At 43.5% G+C, this 18,908-nt stretch overlaps 1 protein-coding gene across 1 annotated transcript in view; it reads right to left on the bottom strand.

Moving 5' to 3' along the window:
• Nucleotides 1-229: 229 nt before the first annotated feature.
• The window catches only part of NCAPG (non-SMC condensin I complex subunit G), a 56,693-nt gene continuing 38,014 nt past the window's right edge, over nucleotides 230-18,908 (bottom strand). Inside the window, exons 17-21 of the mRNA XM_077477728.1 lie at nucleotides 15,774-15,935; nucleotides 10,753-10,888; nucleotides 6,433-6,522; nucleotides 5,990-6,062; nucleotides 230-471 (exon numbers count right to left, since the gene is read on the bottom strand). Of these exons, the coding sequence (XP_077333854.1) occupies nucleotides 342-471; nucleotides 5,990-6,062; nucleotides 6,433-6,522; nucleotides 10,753-10,888; nucleotides 15,774-15,935 (591 nt within the window). The 3' untranslated portion in view covers nucleotides 230-341. The remainder of the gene's footprint in view (nucleotides 472-5,989; nucleotides 6,063-6,432; nucleotides 6,523-10,752; nucleotides 10,889-15,773; nucleotides 15,936-18,908) is intronic.

The following is an 18,908-nucleotide window of genomic DNA, read 5'->3' on the forward strand; positions in this document are numbered from 1 at the left end:
TCATATAGGGGTTACAGTGGACAAGTGGTTAAAGTATCAGCATAACTGAAAGTAAGCATATTCTACAGCAGGGGTAGGCAACCTGGGGCCCTCCAGACTACAAGTCCCATCATGCACAATTGTAACTGCCAGCCTTGCAATGCCTCACAGGAAATGTAGTTCAACAGCTGACGTCGCCTACCTCTGTTCTATATAATACAGTGGTAGGAAGACACAAAATACAATGGACTATAAAAAGCAAGTTACTTTTAATATTACAGCACATTAAAGTTTATCTGCACATACATGGCACTTTTAATAGTTATATTAATACAGATCAAAAGATTCTATTACAAAACTGATTACTGTGCATTGGCCTCTTCATTTATAAGTTTGGAGAGATTCATTTTAGTTTTTTCCATGGCAATGCTTTTGGCTCTTCTTGATGGCCTTGTACTGATTGTAGAAGTCTGAGCCTCTTCCATTTTGTCCCTGTGGATCATTCAAATGTTTAGTAAAAAGACAGAGCTGAGGCCCAGCAAGAACATGCCAGTTTATATGCGTACAACCCTGCTTAATTCTACAAAATACCACCACTAGATCAGCGACGATAGAGCAACCCAAAACAGAAAACCGGTTGCATGCACATTATTTTGGGATGCCAGTGGAGGGATCACCGTTAAAGTTAAACTAAAAGGCTTTTTTTTTTTTTATATTTGAACAGAGATTAGAACATCTTCGTAAAATAAGCGAGAATGGAGGGAGAGAGCGCCAGCATACCGGGGGTAAAAGAACGAATATGAAAAAAAAAAAAGTTTGTTTCCGTTGTAAATAAATACGTCTTCTCCTTCACTGATGAGGCAGCACTGCCGGGCGCTCATAGGCGGCACAGATGGGCACTGACTGACATGGATTAGGAGGCACTATGTGTGGGCACCCATGGCCACCAGGGATGCCATACCAGGTGGTCATCAGTGGTGGCCATCTGAGGGAGGCTGCGCTGATTGTTTATCCCCAATCAGAGAAACAGCCGATCGGCTCTCCTCTACTTGCATGTTTCAGACGTGAGGAAAAGCCGAGAAAATGGCTCTTTATGTTTACATCTTGATCAGCTGTGATCTCTGTCAGACCCTTCACCCACATTGGAGTTGGTGTGTCAGACTGACACGCCGCAACAACGAGCGCCCGGAGGGGCACGCAGCAGCTTGTTATCCTGACATCATATGACGTCCGGTCAGGTTAACACAACCACTTTGCCAATGTCATTTTGCTATAGGGCGGGCAATTTGTTATTTATCTACCTTTATGTGTTTATCCATATTCCTTCTTTTACCCCCAAGTATGCTGGTGCCCTCTCCCTCTATTCGCACTTACTTCACATAGGTTTTCAGGACTTACTTCTTAGAGGAGCTGCTTCCACTTGCTCCTCATATTCCTGTTTATCCCCCTTTACAGTAGTTCCTTAGTTATTAGAAGACCTTTATTGCTACCTCTGCCCCCGTTGAGGAGATTGACCCTCTATTTGTCCTGTTTACCATTATCATTGAAAACAAAAGAAAATCCCACATTTTGGGTTGTTCCCAGAAAATGAATAGGGAGGAATCTTCCATTGGGGACCCGAGGGATTCCATTAGTTTGCAGGGATTTCCTCACTTCCTGTTTTGGCTTTGGGACAGGAAGCGAAGGGAAATCTCGGCAATGGGACACAGAAGGCAAAAAAAAAAAAAAGTACGATAGACATTATAACCTTCCCTCCTCACTCTATACAAAATGAAAATAAAAGTTTTGCCTATAGCTCTGCTTTAAGATTCTCAGTTCCACTCAAATTCCACCCAGTTCTTACAAAGCAATGTTCTACACAGTCCTGGTACAAGGGGAGGTAGGTAACCTTGCAATGGCATTGTGGGAGCATTATGTGTTGCTAACTAGTGAGGTGAAATCTCATTCGGCTTTGCATGTTATTCCTCCCTTGAATATCTATAACTGAAATATGAGCTTTCTGCAGAAGTCACTTTAACCACTTAAGGACCGAGCCTCTTTTTCAAATTTGGTGTTTATATGTTTAAAACAGGTTTTTTTGCTAGAAAATTACTTAGAACCCCCAAACTTTTTATATTGTTTTTTTTCTAACACCCTAGAGAATAAAATGGCGGTCATTGAAATACTTTTTTCACACCGTATTTGCGCAGCGGTCTTACAAGCGCACTTTTTTGGGAAAAAATCACTTTTTGATAAAAAAAAAAGATAAGACAACAGTAAAATTAGCCTATTTTTTTTTTATATTGTGAAAGATAATGGTATGCCGAGTAAATTGATACCCAACATGTCACGCTTCAAAATTGCGCCCGCTCGTGGAATGGCGTCAAACTTTTAGCTTCAAAAATCTCCATAAGCGACATTTAAAAAAAATTCTACAGGTTGCATTTTTTGCGTTACAGAGGAGGTCTAGTGCTAGAATTATTATAAATAATAAATAAATTGCGGCGCTCACCATAAAAGAATATCTAATCAATAATACACTAAAAAATATATATAGAAAGTGCAATGAGTGTGAATCACCTCACAAAGTGCAAATAGTGCAATTAAATAAATGCAATTCAGGTAATTGCTGCGATAATAAATGTGCTCATATAATATATATATGCCCAAAAAGAAAAATGCAAAATCCGAGGACATAAAAAATGTGCAAAAAACAATTTTAAAAGACACAGTAGATATGTAAATCATAAATGTTCATAAATTCCCGTTCATGCAGATGCTTTGTGAGCTATAAACAAAGTCCATGCATAAAAGTGACTTCCACAGTGTGTACTGATCCAGTGATTCAATTCAGTGCCAAGCCAGTGCACCACCTGTTTCCCCCAGCCTCTCACCTCCAATACTTGATAAAGAAGCACAATTTAAAAGCCAGAGCTATTTCCTCCACAATCATCCAGTGGCTAGTATCCAGCTGACTTTTTCTTTCCCAGGTTCTCCACCTCTCACATAAGTAAAGAACAGAAGGACAAGGGGGCTCTCATGTGTAGTATCCAGATAAAACGATTTTAATAACAAACAATAGTAACTTACAGTTCAGTAAATAACAGCGAGTAGATGTAGTAACAATCCGAACTTCCGGTCTCGGCCGCGACCGGAAGTAACAAGTGCAATACCACAGCTCCTTCCCTGACGCGTTGCGTCACGATCACATGACTTTTTCAAAGGGTAAATTTACCCTTTGAAAAAGTCATGTGATCGTGACGCAACGCGTCAGGGAAGGAGCTGTGGTATTGCACTTGTTACTTCCGGTCGCGGCCGAGACCGGAAGTTCGGATTGTTACTACATCTACTCGCTGTTATTTACTGAACTGTAAGTTACTATTGTTTGTTATTAAAATCGTTTTATCTGGATACTACACATGAGAGCCCCCTTGTCCTTCTGTTCTTTACTTATGTGAGAGGTGGAGAACCTGGGAAAGAAAAAGTCAGCTGGATACTAGCCACTGGATGATTGTGGAGGAAATAGCTCTGGCTTTTAAATTGTGCTTCTTTATCAAGTATTGGAGGTGAGAGGCTGGGGGAAACAGGTGGTGCACTGGCTTGGCACTGAATTGAATCACTGGATCAGTACACACTGTGGAAGTCACTTTTATGCATGGACTTTGTTTATAGCTCACAAAGCATCTGCATGAACGGGAATTTATGAACATTTATGATTTACATATCTACTGTGTCTTTTAAAATTGTTTTTTGCACATTTTTTATGTCCTCGGATTTTGCATTTTTCTTTTTGGGCATATATATATTATATGAGCACATTTATTATCGCAGCAATTACCTGAATTGCATTTATTTAATTGCACTATTTGCACTTTGTGAGGTGATTCACACTCATTGCACTTTCTATATATATTTTTTAGTGTATTATTGATTAGATATTCTTTTATGGTGAGCGCCGCAATTTATTTATTATTTATTGTATCACTAGTAGTGTGGAGATCACTATTTTTGCAGGCTGCTTCCACACTTTAATATGATTTAAAAATTTTTTTGGGTTTGTTACACATAGATTAGTAAGGTGAAGCGCACTAGTACCCTCTAATTATATAAGTGCTAGAATTATTGCTCTCGCTCTACCGATCGCGGAGATACCTCACATGTGAGGTTTGACCACCGTTTTCATATGCGCTCACTTCTGTGCGCAAGCTCGTCGTGACGTCGTGTTTTTAAAAACCTTTTTTTTTCTTATTTTAATTGATTTTTTTTTTTTAATAAATAAATAGAAAAAAGCATGACAGGTCCTCTCAAATATGAGATCTGGGGTCAAAAAGTCCTCAGATCTCATATTTGGACTAAAATGCAAAAAAAAAAAAAAAAAAAAAAAAAATATATATAAACCTTTAAGAGGTATGGGCGGAAGTGACGTTTTGACGTCGCTTCCGCCCTCCTATGGTATAGAGACGAGTGGGGGCCATCTTAGCCTCACTCGTCTCCATACCCAGCAGTGTGCAGGACCCGATTGCCTCCGCCGCTACCGACGGCTCCGGTAAGCGGCGGAAGGTGCGGGAGGTTGTTGGCACCTCTCCCGCCGCCGATAGCGGTGATCTCGCGGCGAATCTGCCGCAGAGACCACCGTTATCATACAGAAGACCGGTGCCTGAAGAGATGGATATCTCTGTTGTGGCAGCAGCTGCTGCCGTTACCGAGATATCCCTCTTCAAAAATAGGACGTGCATCGGCGTGCGCTGGTCGTTAAGTGGTTAAAGCATTTTATACTGGAGATATTTTGCAATGATAAACTATACAGTTTACTACAGCACATCCATATACTACAAAATGTGATCATCTCTCAGAGTCACATAAAGTTTAGAAATGTAATCGTTGACAGTTCACCTGCAATTGTCTCCTGCAGAAGATGTGTAGATTTCTTCTGAGGCATTTAGCAATGTTTTTGAAAGGCAAAAGTTAAAGTTAAAATATACCCACCATCCACATTTAGCAAAGCAGGAAAGTGGTTGTAAACCCTGGACTAAGAAAAAAAAAAAGGGGGGGGGGGGGGGTAGGAAAGCTCCTATACCTCCTACTCTGTGCAATGGTTTTACAAAGAGCAGCCCTGATGGGGTCCCCTGCCAGTGCTCCAAGCCCCTCCTCATTGGGTGCCCCCACGGAAAGCTGCTTTCAACGGGGTAACCTGTGAGAGCTCACTTTTAAGTCCTCCTGCTGCTGCGTCCATTGATGGCCACATCACCGCTTTTGATTGACAGCAGCGGGAGCCACTGGCTCCTCCTGCCATCAGTCTGTACAATGAGACAGTGGCTGGAGCACTTGTGCACATCGCTGGATCGGGCTCAGGTAGGGGGGGGGGGGGGGCGTGGCACAGATTTTTTTTTCTGTGGCTTAAAGCTGAACTCAGGCAAACAGCTAAATACACAGATGAAATGCATACATGGGAGTGGTTTTACATAGAATTTGTATCTGTTTATCCAGTGCTGGAGTTTACATAGCTCAGTTTTGCCTAGCAGGGGAGAAAACCTTTCCTGCTAGTTTTACTTATGTGCTTTTCTGTGTATATCAATATGCACCAACCAGCAAATCTAAAAAAGTAGTGAAATAATTTGATACATTTGCTAGTTATTTTAATTTGTAAGATTTTCTTAAGCTCCATTCACACCTGGGCGGTTTAAATTGCGGGTGGAATCACGATTCTGCCTGCGAATGCAAATTGTGGGACATTTGTGCAAAACCATTACATCTTAATGGCATCCCAATTGTGGCATATCGAAACATGTGCCACTTGTCTCTCAAAAAGGAGCAGGAGCTTCTTTTGAGTGACAGTGGCACGATTGGGGTTCCGTTAAGAAGTAATGGTATCATACAAGCGTCCCACGATTAGGAATCAGGGTGATTCCGCCTGCGATTCAGATCACCCAGATGTAAACAGAGCCTTAGTCACTCTGATCATTAAAAACACGATAGGCAGTGCTGCTATTCATATCCATTAAAATGTATGACAGTTATGTTATGAACATACCCGTCGCCTTCCCCCTGCTCAGTAGTCCGGCTACTCTTCTTCCTGGTGCCTACAGAAGATGCTTTCTTGCGACCTGTAAGGATATAATTTCATGCCACGGGTACATTTATCATCCAGACTTCGAAATAAAAATAAAATAAAAAAGCTTTGGATATTAAGTTTTGCATAGTACAGAAATCTCAAAAACCCGGGAAAAAAAAATACATAAAAATATATAAATATATTATATAATTTTTTTTTTTTTGTATTTTTGCACACTTAGTCTAATAAAAACGTTAAATTTTTTTGTTAAATTACCAATAAAAACCTTTGAAATTAAGATAAGCAAATTTTTGTTAAGGTAACTGACGCTGCTAAATTTGACCTGCATCTAGGCATCAATGACTTCTGGTCACAAAAAGGCACAATGTTATCTTACATTCAAGGAGTATTGATTATATTACCTTTGCTGGGTTTCCCTTTTACAGACTTCAGCTTTGACGAGTCAGCATTTTGTTCTTCAAAGACATCATCATTTTCTTCATTTGTTTTTTCTAGAAATAACCACATTGATTAACAGCTGCCTAGCTTTCTTAGGATTGTAAGTAGTGGAATAAAAGTAGATTCATGGCATACGGACATTTCATTGTCCTAGCATCCTTACATAATTAAAGGGGTTGTAAACCGTCACGGTTTTACACCTTAAATGTATTCTATGCATTAAGGTGAAAAACCTTTTGTGCTGCAGTACCACCCCCCTTTTTCTTACCTGAGCCTGATCGTTCCAACTTCAGGGACGAGCACAGCAGCTCCAGACGCTGTCTCGGGTCCTCATTGGATAGATTGGTAGCAATCAATCAAATCCAGTGACATGGGGGGCTGGGACAAGTCCTGCTGTTTGTGTCTCCATGGACACAGCAGGATTCAAGAGGCTCTCCATGGGGGCACTCGAGAAGAGAAGGAGACAGGAGTGCCGCCGGTAAACCCCAGAAGTGGTATAAAACCCTTGCACAGAGGTGGCAAGTATAAAATTTTTTGTTTAAGAACAAAGAACCTTTACAATCACTGTAAAGTGTTACCAAACCCACAACAGTAAAATCAGTCTGTATATGCAGTAAAGCATGCTTGTTATACTCAATGGAACCTAAGGGGTTAATCCTCTGCATTGTGTAAAAAAGCTGTTTGATCCTGTATGCAAAGATTCTCCTAATCTTCCACCGACTCCAGAACAGGTCCAGGTAAGAAAGTTACTGGAGTCAGGCTGCACATGCTCAGTTTGGTGTGTATTCCGAGAGGTTTTTTTTTTTCTTCTTGGGAGTGCGAATGTGATCAGCACAGGGCCAATCAGCACTGTCCAGAGGGGTTAAGGGGACCTGCAGCCCGTTGGTGCAGTTTTCGTGGGAAAACGAAAACTCCTCTTACAAGCTTTAACCAGACACTGATAGAAGTTACAAGACTGCTAGATACTGCAAATGAGAAAACATATTTAGCAGTTTATTTACTAAAATGATTGGATATAGTGAATGCACAGTCCTGGGTTTAGTAACACTTTAATTTGGCTGAAGAAAACACAAGTCCATCTATTTTAACCAACATAGGAAAGAGGGGGAAAAACAAAACAAAACACAAACACCAAAATCAATACTAGAAATGTATAATTCTGAGAGAAAGTATGAATACTGTGCATAGGAATATACAAGTCCAGTCACGTTTCATAGGACAAGGTACAAGCCAAATACAAATATATTGGCAGAAAATATTCCAGGGAGGGGTTCTATTTAGTCAGCATAACTAAACCAAAACGCATTATAACTATCTGCACCCAACTTAATTAAACTACACCGATCAGACATAACTGACCACCGACAAGGGAAAAACCATACATTAACTTGTTACAATTGTATCTAAAAGTGGGTGGGATATATTAGGCAACAAGTAAACAAGTTGTCCCTGAAGTTGAGGTTTTGAAAGCTGAAAACAGGGCATGACAGGTTGTTGCGTATGGGGCTTCGCAGCCATAGACTGATCTGGGTGCCCATGCTGACCCGTGTTCACAGCCAAAAGTACTGATGCAGTATGGGAAGAAGGCAACCTGGCAAAGGCAGTGTGATGGTTTGGGCAATGTTTTGTTGGGAAACCTTGGGGCCTGCCATTCATGTGGATATTACTTGACATGTACAACCTACCTAAAAAAAACAAGTACACCCCTTCATGTATATGCTATTCCCTGAAGGCAGTTGGCCTCTTTCAGTAGAATAATGCACACACTGCAAAAATGGTTCAATGGTTTGAGGAACACAAGTTTGAGGTGTTGACTTCTAATTCCAATACTGCAGACTGATTCCATCTATCATCTGTAGGATGTGCTGGAAAAACAAGTCCGATCCATGGAGCATCCCACCTCACAACTTACAAGACAAAGGATCTGATACTAATGGATTGATGCCAGATACCACAGCATACCATCAGAGGGCAAATGCTGTATATGGTGCAACGGGTCAGGGCTGAAGGTGGCAAAAGGGGGGCCTACTCAATATTAGGTGGCGGATTGGTGTACACTCTTCTATAAAGCCAGTTTACTAAGTACCCCCTGTGGACATTTAAAAAACGTCTACAACACCCCTGACATCATACAAATGTTTTTCAAACAAATCAGATTTTAAATAATCCTATATAAAACATACGATAGAGAATTTAGTTAAGTAACTCTTGAGGCACGCACAAAAAAAGGAGGCCTTACTACTACGGACAACAGCACCTCTTTGGGTCAGAAGATCATGAGGACCATTCTGTCATCAACTATATTTGCCCGTCACCCCAAACCCCTTAGTCCTCAGCCATTGACATACATTCACCAGCCACTTTATTAGGTACACCCTTTCAATTGCTTGGCAACACAAATTGCTAATCAGTCAATCACATGGCAGCAACTCCACGCATTTAGACATCTAGACGTGGTGAAGGTGACTTGCTGAAGTTCAAACCAAGCATCAGAGTGGGGAAGAAAGGGATTTAAGTGACTTTGAACGTGGCATGGTTGTTGGTGCCAGACAGGCAGAATTTAAGAAACTGCTGATCTACTGGGATTTTCACACACAACCATCTCTAGAATTTATAGAGGATGGTCCAAAAAAGGAGAAAGATCCAGTTGTGTGGATGAAAATGCCATGTTGAGGTCAGAGGAAAATGGGCAGACAGTAACTCAACCACTCGTTACAACCAAGGTATGCAGAATACCCACTCCGAATGCAAAACACATCAAACCTTGAAGCAGATGGGCTACAGCAGCAGAGGACCACAGCGGGTGCCTCGAGTCTCGATTTCAGCTGCAACATTCAGATGGTAGGATCAGAATTTGGTGTAAACATGAAAGCATGGATCTATCCTGCCTTGTATAAATGGTTCAGGCTGGTGCAGTGCTGTGGGGGATATTTTCTTGGCACACTTTGGGCCCCTTATTACCAACTGAGCAATGTTTAAATGCCAGTCTACCTGTGTATCGTTGACCATGTCCATCCCTTTAGGACTACAGTGCACCCATCATCTGAGGGCTATTTCCAGTAAGATAATGCACCATGTCACAAAGCTCAAATCATCTCACCACTGGTTTCTTGAACATGACAATGAGGTCACTGTACTCCAATGGCCTCTACAGTCACCAGATCTAAATCCAATAGAGCACTTTGGGATGTGGTGGAATGGGAGCTTTGCATCATGGATAAGATGCAACCATAAGATACAGCAATATGGCACACAGACAGGCAGAGTGCCTGTTCCTGAATGTGGACAGGCATATTTGCAGCTGCTACCCTCTTCTTGCGACAGGTTAAGGATGCTGTTGGCTTCACCGCCAAGTCTCTTAGCAACCAGTGATGCAGCAGTGAGTAAAGTTTGATGGGGAAGCTGCTCTCTCCTTGTAACTGACAGCAAACAGCGGGTGGATTCTACAGCTTATAGCTGGCTGTCTATTGGCTAAAGATCCACCCATTGCCTTTTAAATCATAAGGGGAGCAGACCTGATGAGGAACTCTTAGAGTCTGACGCCCCATCAGGCTTTGCTCCTCAGATACAAAACTTGTGACCGCTACATCGGGAAGGAAGCACAACTGCAGGGAGGCCCAAGTGTCTGTATGGACACTCTGGCCTCAGTGCACACCCCAGATTCATATACCCATCTAAAACAGGTACATTAATCTGTCTCCTGTACCAACATTTGTCATGTGGAGGCATACTGGAATTCTGAAGCCCCTTAGACACTCTTTATGAATGAATGAATTCCCCTGTCCAAGTTTTTGCTACCATTATATTGATTACATTGAACAGCGCTACTGGTGATGAGGGCTGCATTAATCAGTAACAGCAAGTTTACCTGTCTGATCTACAAAGCCTGTCCTGCTCCCCCAACATGTCATTGTATAAGTCAGCCTTACCTACTCTAACCGAGACAAAAAGCTGGGAAGAGTAAACAATTCTTACTCGTATGGTGATCTTATGGATCATTTCATTGATTACCTTTATCTGCCTGCTTGGTTTGCTCTTAAAAACCACAATGTGCCCGTCAGACCACATAAAAGAGAACAGGGCTGTTCAGTAGGGAGTGAAGATGTAACCTTCATTAAGGAATATATGCAGTTAATGCTGAATGAAAGCTGTAGTCTGACGAAAGGCATCATGGTCCATGCACAAAAATAATACAAACGAATGCTTCTCTTACAACATGAGCTCCATTACAAGAAATATGCCAATTACATGAGAAACTACTTCAGAAAACCTACGATACCTACCTTCTCTATTTTCTTGCACGTTCGCTACACTTGTGGCTTCCTGTGCTACGACACCTTCCTCCTTGGAATTCTTGTTGTTCGTTAATTGCATCTTGACCTTTTCTAATGCCCTCTCACACACTTTATCTGTTATATCCTACAAAATATAAGAAGGTCATACCGGAAAAACTGAACAAGCCAAGAAGGTCATTTGCGGGGGGGAGATGGGTGAGAATGTTGATTTAAAGTTAATCTGCTGCAAACCCAGGCAACTCAGATTCAGACGATAATAAAATGTATAAGCAGGATAGCTGTGGGCCAATCACAGCATCACAATAGTAAAAAAAAAATTAAAATAAAAAATAAGTAATGGATGAAAGCCATATATGACAGTTCAATCAATTGCTGTTACAGTATCACTGTAACAAGCATTCACAGTGGGAAAAAAAAATCCCTCATCACCCCCCAGAGTAGCAGTGCCACTATGGCGATACTGAACTACTGTGATAAATACAATTCATATTTACATTTAATTTTTTTGGTCTTTTAACTTTTTTTTCAGTTCAGCTTTAAAACGGAAAGTTATTTTACATGGTATAGGTTTACATATACTATTACCGTATATACTCGAGTATAGGCCGACCCGAATATAAGCCGAGGCCCCCAATTTACCCCCAAAAAACTGGAAAACTTATTGACTCGTGTATAAGCCGAGGGTGAGACATGGCTGTCCATCCCTGTGTGTCCGTCCATCCCTGTGTGTGTGTCCATCCATCCATCCATCCATCCCTGTGTGTGTGTCCGTCCATCCATCCCTGTGTGTGTATCCATCCATCCATCCCTGTGTGTGTGTGTGTGTGTGTGTGTGTATTCATCCATCCATCCCTGTGTGTGTGTATCCATCCATCCGTGTGTGTGTGTGTGTGTGTGTGTGTGTGTGTGTGTGTGTGTGTGTGTGTGTGTGTGTGTGTGTGTGTGTGTGTGTCCGTGCAGCCTTGTGTGTGTGTCCAGCCTACCTGTGTCCCAAGCCTCCGTCCCGAGCCTCCTCCGTCCCGTGTCGTGCCGATGGATCGCCGCTCCAGGATCGCCGCTCTTCTCGGCGGCCATTCTACAATTCAAAAGCCGCGCCTCCGCCTGTGATAGGCGGAACACTCAATTTCCCAGCAGCCTGTGTTCCGCCTATCACGGACATCCTCTCATACTCGTCCGTAGTATGAGAATGAACGGATGTCCGTGATAGGCGGAACACTGACTGCTGGGAAATTCAGTGTTCCGCCTATCACAGGCGGAGGCGGAGAAGGAGGCACGGCTTTTGAATTTTAATGTCCGCCGTCTGTCTGCTCGATACGCTGATCGAGCAGTCAGACAGCGGTGACTCGAGTATAAGCCGAGGGGGCACTTTCAGCCTCAAAAAAGAGGCTGAAAATCTCGGCTTATACTCGAGTATATACGGTAATATTTTACAGTCTATATTAGGTTAAGTGCTCTAAAAATTGGATTTTTTTGACTTACCATAAAATCCATTTCTCTGAGTTCATTGACAGACACAGCTCCCCATTATTCAGAGCCATAGGGTTATATTGTCCCCTACAAGAGTAAGACACTAGGCAGAAAAGAGACTTGGCTACACCTATGGGCAGTCCTAGGCGATATACAGCCCCCGCCTTCTCTGCTACATGCCTTCAGTTTAGTAACAAGTCATGTCAGAAGCATCAAAACTCCTTAGAGTGGTGGGTGCTGTGTGTCAATGAACTCAGAGAAATGGATTTTACGGCAAGTCAAAAAATCCCAATTTTCTCTTTCGTTCATTGACAGACACAGCAATCCATTATTCAGAACTATAAGGACGTCCCAAAGCAGTACCAAACAAGAGGGGTGGGACAACGAAAAATCCCAAGAGTAACACAAGAGCCAACCAGGTAACAGGAGCTCAGCCTGAACAATAACCCCTTTTCAAGAGGGAATAGACCCGCTAAACAGTAGCCTGCAACACCTTGCGGCCAAAAGAAGCATCTTCAGGTGCCAGCACATCCACGTTGTAGAATTTTGTGAAAGTGTACACAGGCGACCAAGTGGCCGCCTTGCAAACCAGCGCAGCCGACGCCTGATGATAGAAGGCTTAAGAAGCAACAAGCAGCCAAGTAGAATAATGGGGAAAAGAGGAACCCAACCCCTGATAGAATAGACCAGAGTCATCGTCTGTCTGATCAATCTAGAAAAAGTCGCAGAAGCAGACAGCACCTTTTTTGACCCATCCATTACCACAAAACAAACAGCGGGTCTGATCTCCGAAAAGGCCCTGTGACTGCCAAATACACCTGAACACATCCAGGGCATGTAAGGTAAATCCCTTAGGACATTTTAACCTGAGAGACAAGGAAGGCAATACAACATCCTTAGTCAAAGAAATCAGAGGAGGGAACCGTGGACAGGGGCAAAGAACCACTTCATCTTTGTGGATCACCAGATAAGAAGTATGACACGGCAACGCCTACAGTTCCGACACTATGCGAGCAGAGGTGATAGCAACTAAAAAAAAAAAAAGTCACCTTCTGGGACAGAGCAAGCAGAGGAACCTCCCAAATATTTCTAATGGGAGGCTCCTGTAGAACTCAGAGTAGATCCCATGGCAGTAGAAGCGACCGTACCGGTGGAGGCAGATGTCAAGCCCCTTGATTAAGAGTACGTACCAGGGAGTAGGAGACCAGTGAATGCCGAAGAAAACCCGCCAAGGCTGACACATGGCCCTTGATGGTACTCAAGGCAAGTTTTGCTCACCCCCCCCCCCCCCATGAAGGTGGAAATCTGAGCCACGAGAAAGAACAAGGGTAAATGACAAGCGCCTCACACCAGGATATGTATGCTATCCATGTCTGGTGGTAAATCTTCCCAGAGGAAGGCTTCCTAGCGCCTTCAGCAGCGTCGTTAACTTCTGCACCTGGCTCATATTGGAGTGCGTAATCAGCATCAGTGATGTTGACAGAAGCCCGAAAGTCTCCATGATGAAGGGACGCCACCACCTGACATTCTGTACTCACTGGAACCGAGACAAGCACACCCTGAAGCAACAGGGCTTGCACAGTCCCAAGGAGAACTGCCAACAGTCCCTTAACAGACACCAATAGGGAGGAAAAAGCCCTTTTTGGGGTTCAATGACGGAACACTGGGACGTAGGTGAGGGCACGCCTTCATGCTGAAGGTGCCTTGGCCATGGGTCTAGGGAGCCCGCTTTCGGCTCGCCCGACCAGGTCCATTGCGAGGACAGCATCCGCTACAAGGACCTCCCCCCCCCCCCCCCCCATGTCAGACTGTGGAAGACATGTACACTTCCCTCCTGTGAGACTCATAACAATGTCATTCAGGGTAGCCCCAAACAGACATTGTCTTGGAATGGTAACCCAGTCGGAGATTTTTTTATTAAGTAGCCCAGTCCGCAGACCAACACTTAAGCCCCAATACATGTCTAAGCACCACTGCCGAAACAGAGCTTAGGAACCAAGGAAACTACATCCAAGAGGCATCACAATATTCCAAAATAGGAGGGAGAAGGGAACGCTTTTGCCGTGCGACACAGTTTATGGGTGCCAAGGGGGACAGCACCTCCGCAACAGCCACATCGTCCACCATTGAAGTTTCCCACACAGATGTAATAAGGGAGACAACCAGCACCTGCAGTTGTGGAGGAACAACCTCACTGACAGACAGGACAGGGAGTGTGGCCACCAACCGCGCAAGGTAGGCCACATCCACGACAGCAGAGCCAGACATAGGATCAGTCAAGACCAATGAGGCAGGGGAGGGTGCAATTTACTAGCCTATATGCCTAAGTGCCACCTGTGAAAACGCAAAGAACACAGGGGGGCCGCCAACTGACACCTGTGTCGCCTTAGGCCCTGCACAGGGGTGTCACCGAGGGCCTACATGGGGGACGTCGACCGAGGCTTCTCACAAGGGGCACCAGCTGAGACCCTGTACAGGGGCACCTACTGATAGCCCGCACAGGGGGCATCCGCTAAGGGCCCTCACGGGGGGCACACTCAACCCCCCAAAAGGGGGTCATCCTCAGAGCCCCCACAGACCCATCCTGCTGGAAGTAGGTGGCCGTGCGGACAAGCAAGTTGCGGCCTAAATTTTCAGCCACCCGCGAGTGCTCGGTAGGCCACAAAGCCACGGCCTAAATTAGTGATGGGCCGCCGCAGGGGGTGCGGATGTCTGGTCACCTACCCAACCATACAGCAAGTACCAAGGTGTACACCCACCATATAGCGCCAACCCTGGAGGGGAGGGTGGACAGTGTCCGAAACACCCAAGCCAGAGGCCTGGGCCTCACCCGAGGAAGGAGGGATGCACGGAGGGACCAACAACCCCAGAGTGCCGGACCACCCCAGGGAGTACACCTGTGCCCCACACCACTCCAGGGAAGGAGAGGAGGGGGCGCTTTACTTACCGCACCAGCGAGTGAGGGCAATGCTCCCAGACAGCCATGAGGAACATTGCAACTCAGGCTGAGAGCCCGTCCAGTGCGGCCGACCTACAGTGTAGCTGCGGTCTGCACACACTTGACTGTGAAGACCACTGGATCTTAGTGTCCAGCCCTTCGCCCAGTCCAGCAGTTGATTGTAGATCTTACAGGAAAAAACCAAGAGGAAAAAAAAGTAGTTTAAAAGCAAAAACAAAAAAAATTGCCAGGACCAGAGATCCCAGCAGGGAACTAGGCCCTAACTCCTGACTAGGCAGGAAAAAAAAAAAAAAACTGAAAGCCTGTAGCAGAGGGGTGTACATCACCTAGGACTGCCCATAGGCGTAGCCAAGTTTTTTCTCTGCCTAGTGTCCTACTCCTGTAGGGGGCGATATAACCCTATGGTTCTGAATAATGGAGCACTGTGTCGGTCAATGAACGAGAGAGAAAAAGTTTCCATGATAAAGAGGTGTTTTGTTGTCAAAAATCTGGATGCAAAAAACTGTGCGACAGGACCTTTAGCTTATACAAATTGAAAAACAGACAAATTGAACAAAATAGAGTTCCTTCCCATAACCATTACCTCTAGAGCAATGTCCAAAACTGGCAGAAGGTCTTTTGCAAACTCTTTCGACAGCTCAAGGGAGCACAAAGATTTTGAATATATGCGAACATCTGGTGATGTAGGATCCTTCAGTACCTCGTTGCATATTTTTAGAGCCAAGCTGTCATGTACTGTGGAAATCTGAAAGATAATAGGAAATATCAGAAACTACATTAAAGCGGTTCTTCAGTTAATTGTACATTTGTCTGACCATCATCCAGGGAGACCGCATGCCTTCTGGACAACATAACAGACATCTGATGCCAAGCACCCCTCCTACAGCATCAATGTGGCCTGTGGCATGTTATTAAGCATTATAGTACTAGAACAGGAGGTTAACTAATGAAAACACCTAAAAAGGCACATGGTATTGATTCTTTGCTACATCAAGGGGGTAGGCTGCCTTGCCAACTGTAAAAGAGGCTGCTGCACGACCAATGTCCATATCAGAAAGCACCATTGAGAGGAATGCTCATTGTTCATAGTGCCTTCCTTATGTGAAGGCACGAACATGAATGTTTTCCTTGCCCGAGAATCAATTATGTGTGCAGTTGCTCAATACATGGACACTATTACATCTACAGTGGAAAGTGCAAGTGATGTGCTCACTACGACCCCTTTCACAATGAGGCATTTTTTAAGGAGCTACAGCGCTAAAAATAGGTACTGCAAACCTCCTGAAAAAAGCCTCAGCTGCAAATCCAGTGTAAAAGCCCGGCTGCTTTCACACTGGGACGCTGCATTGGCAGGGCGTCCCAAAAAGTCCTGCCAGCAGCTTCTTTGAAAACAATGGGGCAGCGCTGCTATACCGCTGGTAAAGTGCCGCTGCACCGGCATTTTGCAGGGAGATTTAACTCCTTTTCGGCCACTAGCAGGGGGGAGTTAAAACCACCCCTCACCGCTTTACTGATGACGCCCAGGGCGGCTCAGTGTGAAAGGGGTCTACATGTAGGACATTTAGCCTGTGTGCTTTCATGGAAATAAAGTGGTATTAAACAAAAAATATATTCTATTGCAGCTTACCAAATCTTAGATTTGGTGGCTGAAACAGTTTGTTTTTAAATCCCCCCTCCACACTGACATGGGTGCTTACAATGATCAGCTTTTATTTATTTATGTAAATCCTTTATCTGAAAAAGGGGGGGGGGGTTGCTGTAACTACTTATAAAGTATTAGCTGGAGTTTGTCTTAAATTTGTTAGTGTATCCAAATCTGCTAGTAAAAAAAAATAAAAAAAATTAAATAAAAATAAATTCAATGTTTAACCACTAGAGATCCACGCTATAGCCGAATGACGGCTACAGCGCGGACCTGCTTTGCCAGGATGACGTCTATTGACGTCGTCCCGTACACGAGCGGCCTATGAGACTAGCCTGATCATGGATTGGAGCAAGGGGTCGATCCCGACCCCTTACCACGTGATCAGCTGTCAGCCAATGACAGCTGATCATGTGACATAACAGAGCCGGTAATCGGCTATTTTTCAGCGCAAGGAGGAAAAAAAAAAGCCGATCACCGTTTTTGCTTTACCTTTCTGCCCTTGCAACATTCAATATAGGAAGCAAGTCCCATATAATCTTTCAGTCTTTGCTGTGAATGAGGCCCTAAAGCTGACTAATGCCTGAAAGTCTAGTAAATTTTTCATTGGTTTAATGATGCAGAGTTCAGGATTGTGATGGCTACTCAAGAACTTTCATTTTTTTCTGCTGCAGCCACTGGAGGGTTGACTTGGGTATTTTGTTCAACCTTGGAGTTTAGCTTTAATTGTGCGCAAATAAATCTACCTAGCAGAATGGATCCCATTCAAAAGGCTTTTTTAACCTGCTCATGCATTTTTCTAATAAAAACGATTCATTGCATCGTCACTTTAACCACTTCCATACAGGGCTTATTCTGGCACTCCTCTCCTACATGTAAAAATCAAAAAAATGTTTTGCTAGAAAACTACTCAGAACCCCCAAACATACATACACACTCTATCTATCTATCTATCTATATATATATCTATATATATCTATATATCATAGCTATATCTATATATATATTAGCAGACACCCTAGGGAATAAAATGGCGCTCTTTGCAACTTTTTATCTTGCATGGTATATGCGCAACAATTTTGCAAACTTTTTATTTATTACAAAACAGTAAAGTTAGGCCAATTTTTTTATATAATGTGAAAGAATGTTATGGTGAGTAGATAGATACCAAACACGCCATGCTTTAAAATTGCGCACACTCATAGAAAGACGCCAAAGTTCAGTATTCAATCTCTACAGGCGACTTTTTTATTATTTTATTTTTTTACAGGTTACATGTTTAGTTACAGAGGAGGTCTAGTACTAGAATTGTTGCTCGCGCTCTAACGCACAAGGCAATACCTCACATGTGTGGTTTGAACAGTGTTTACATATGTGAGCGGGACTAACGTGTGCGTTCATTTCTGATCATGAGCAATTGGGGACAGGGGTGTTTGGTTTGTTTTATTATTATTTAATCACTTTTATTACATCCCTTGTAATAGGAATCATTTGTGACAGGTCCTCTTTATGGAGAGATGAGGGGTCAATAAGACCCCACATCTCTCCTCCAGGCTGGAAAGCATGAGATCAGAAAAAAAAAAAAAAAACACGACACACACAATCTGTTTACATCCGCAGCCCGGACGTTATGTCATAACGTCGCACCTGGGCCTCAGACTGTCAGATGACTGTTGACCATCTGGTTACCAGAAATCTCTATGCTCGTCATCCGCCAGTGACCGATTCTATCTCTGGGTCCCTGATGGCACGATGTGGCAGGTTATATGTGTAGCTGCAGGCATCATTCAGATATCCCCACTGAATGTCCAGGATTTGATATGACGTTCTTAGGCAGGAAGTGGTTAAAGACTTTGCAAAATTTTTTTTTGAGTCTACAAATTTTATGCAGTACTGTATATAATAATTTACATTTTGAGATTCAATTTTGATAAAAACGACAATTTCTTTATAGCACCAAAATATAATGGGGGCATTATTTAGGCAACACCCAATAAATGTAAAAGGACTGGCTCTGTGCTTTTCCTAGCATTTTCTCTCATGTAATAATGAGATGGAACATGTGATTGGGTAGGC

This window comes from Lithobates pipiens, unplaced genomic scaffold, assembly GCF_037356315.1.
Source record: "Lithobates pipiens isolate NorthernLeopardFrog02 unplaced genomic scaffold, aLitPip1_a1.2 Scaffold_13, whole genome shotgun sequence".
NCBI classification, from domain to species: Eukaryota; Metazoa; Chordata; class Amphibia; order Anura; family Ranidae; genus Lithobates; species Lithobates pipiens.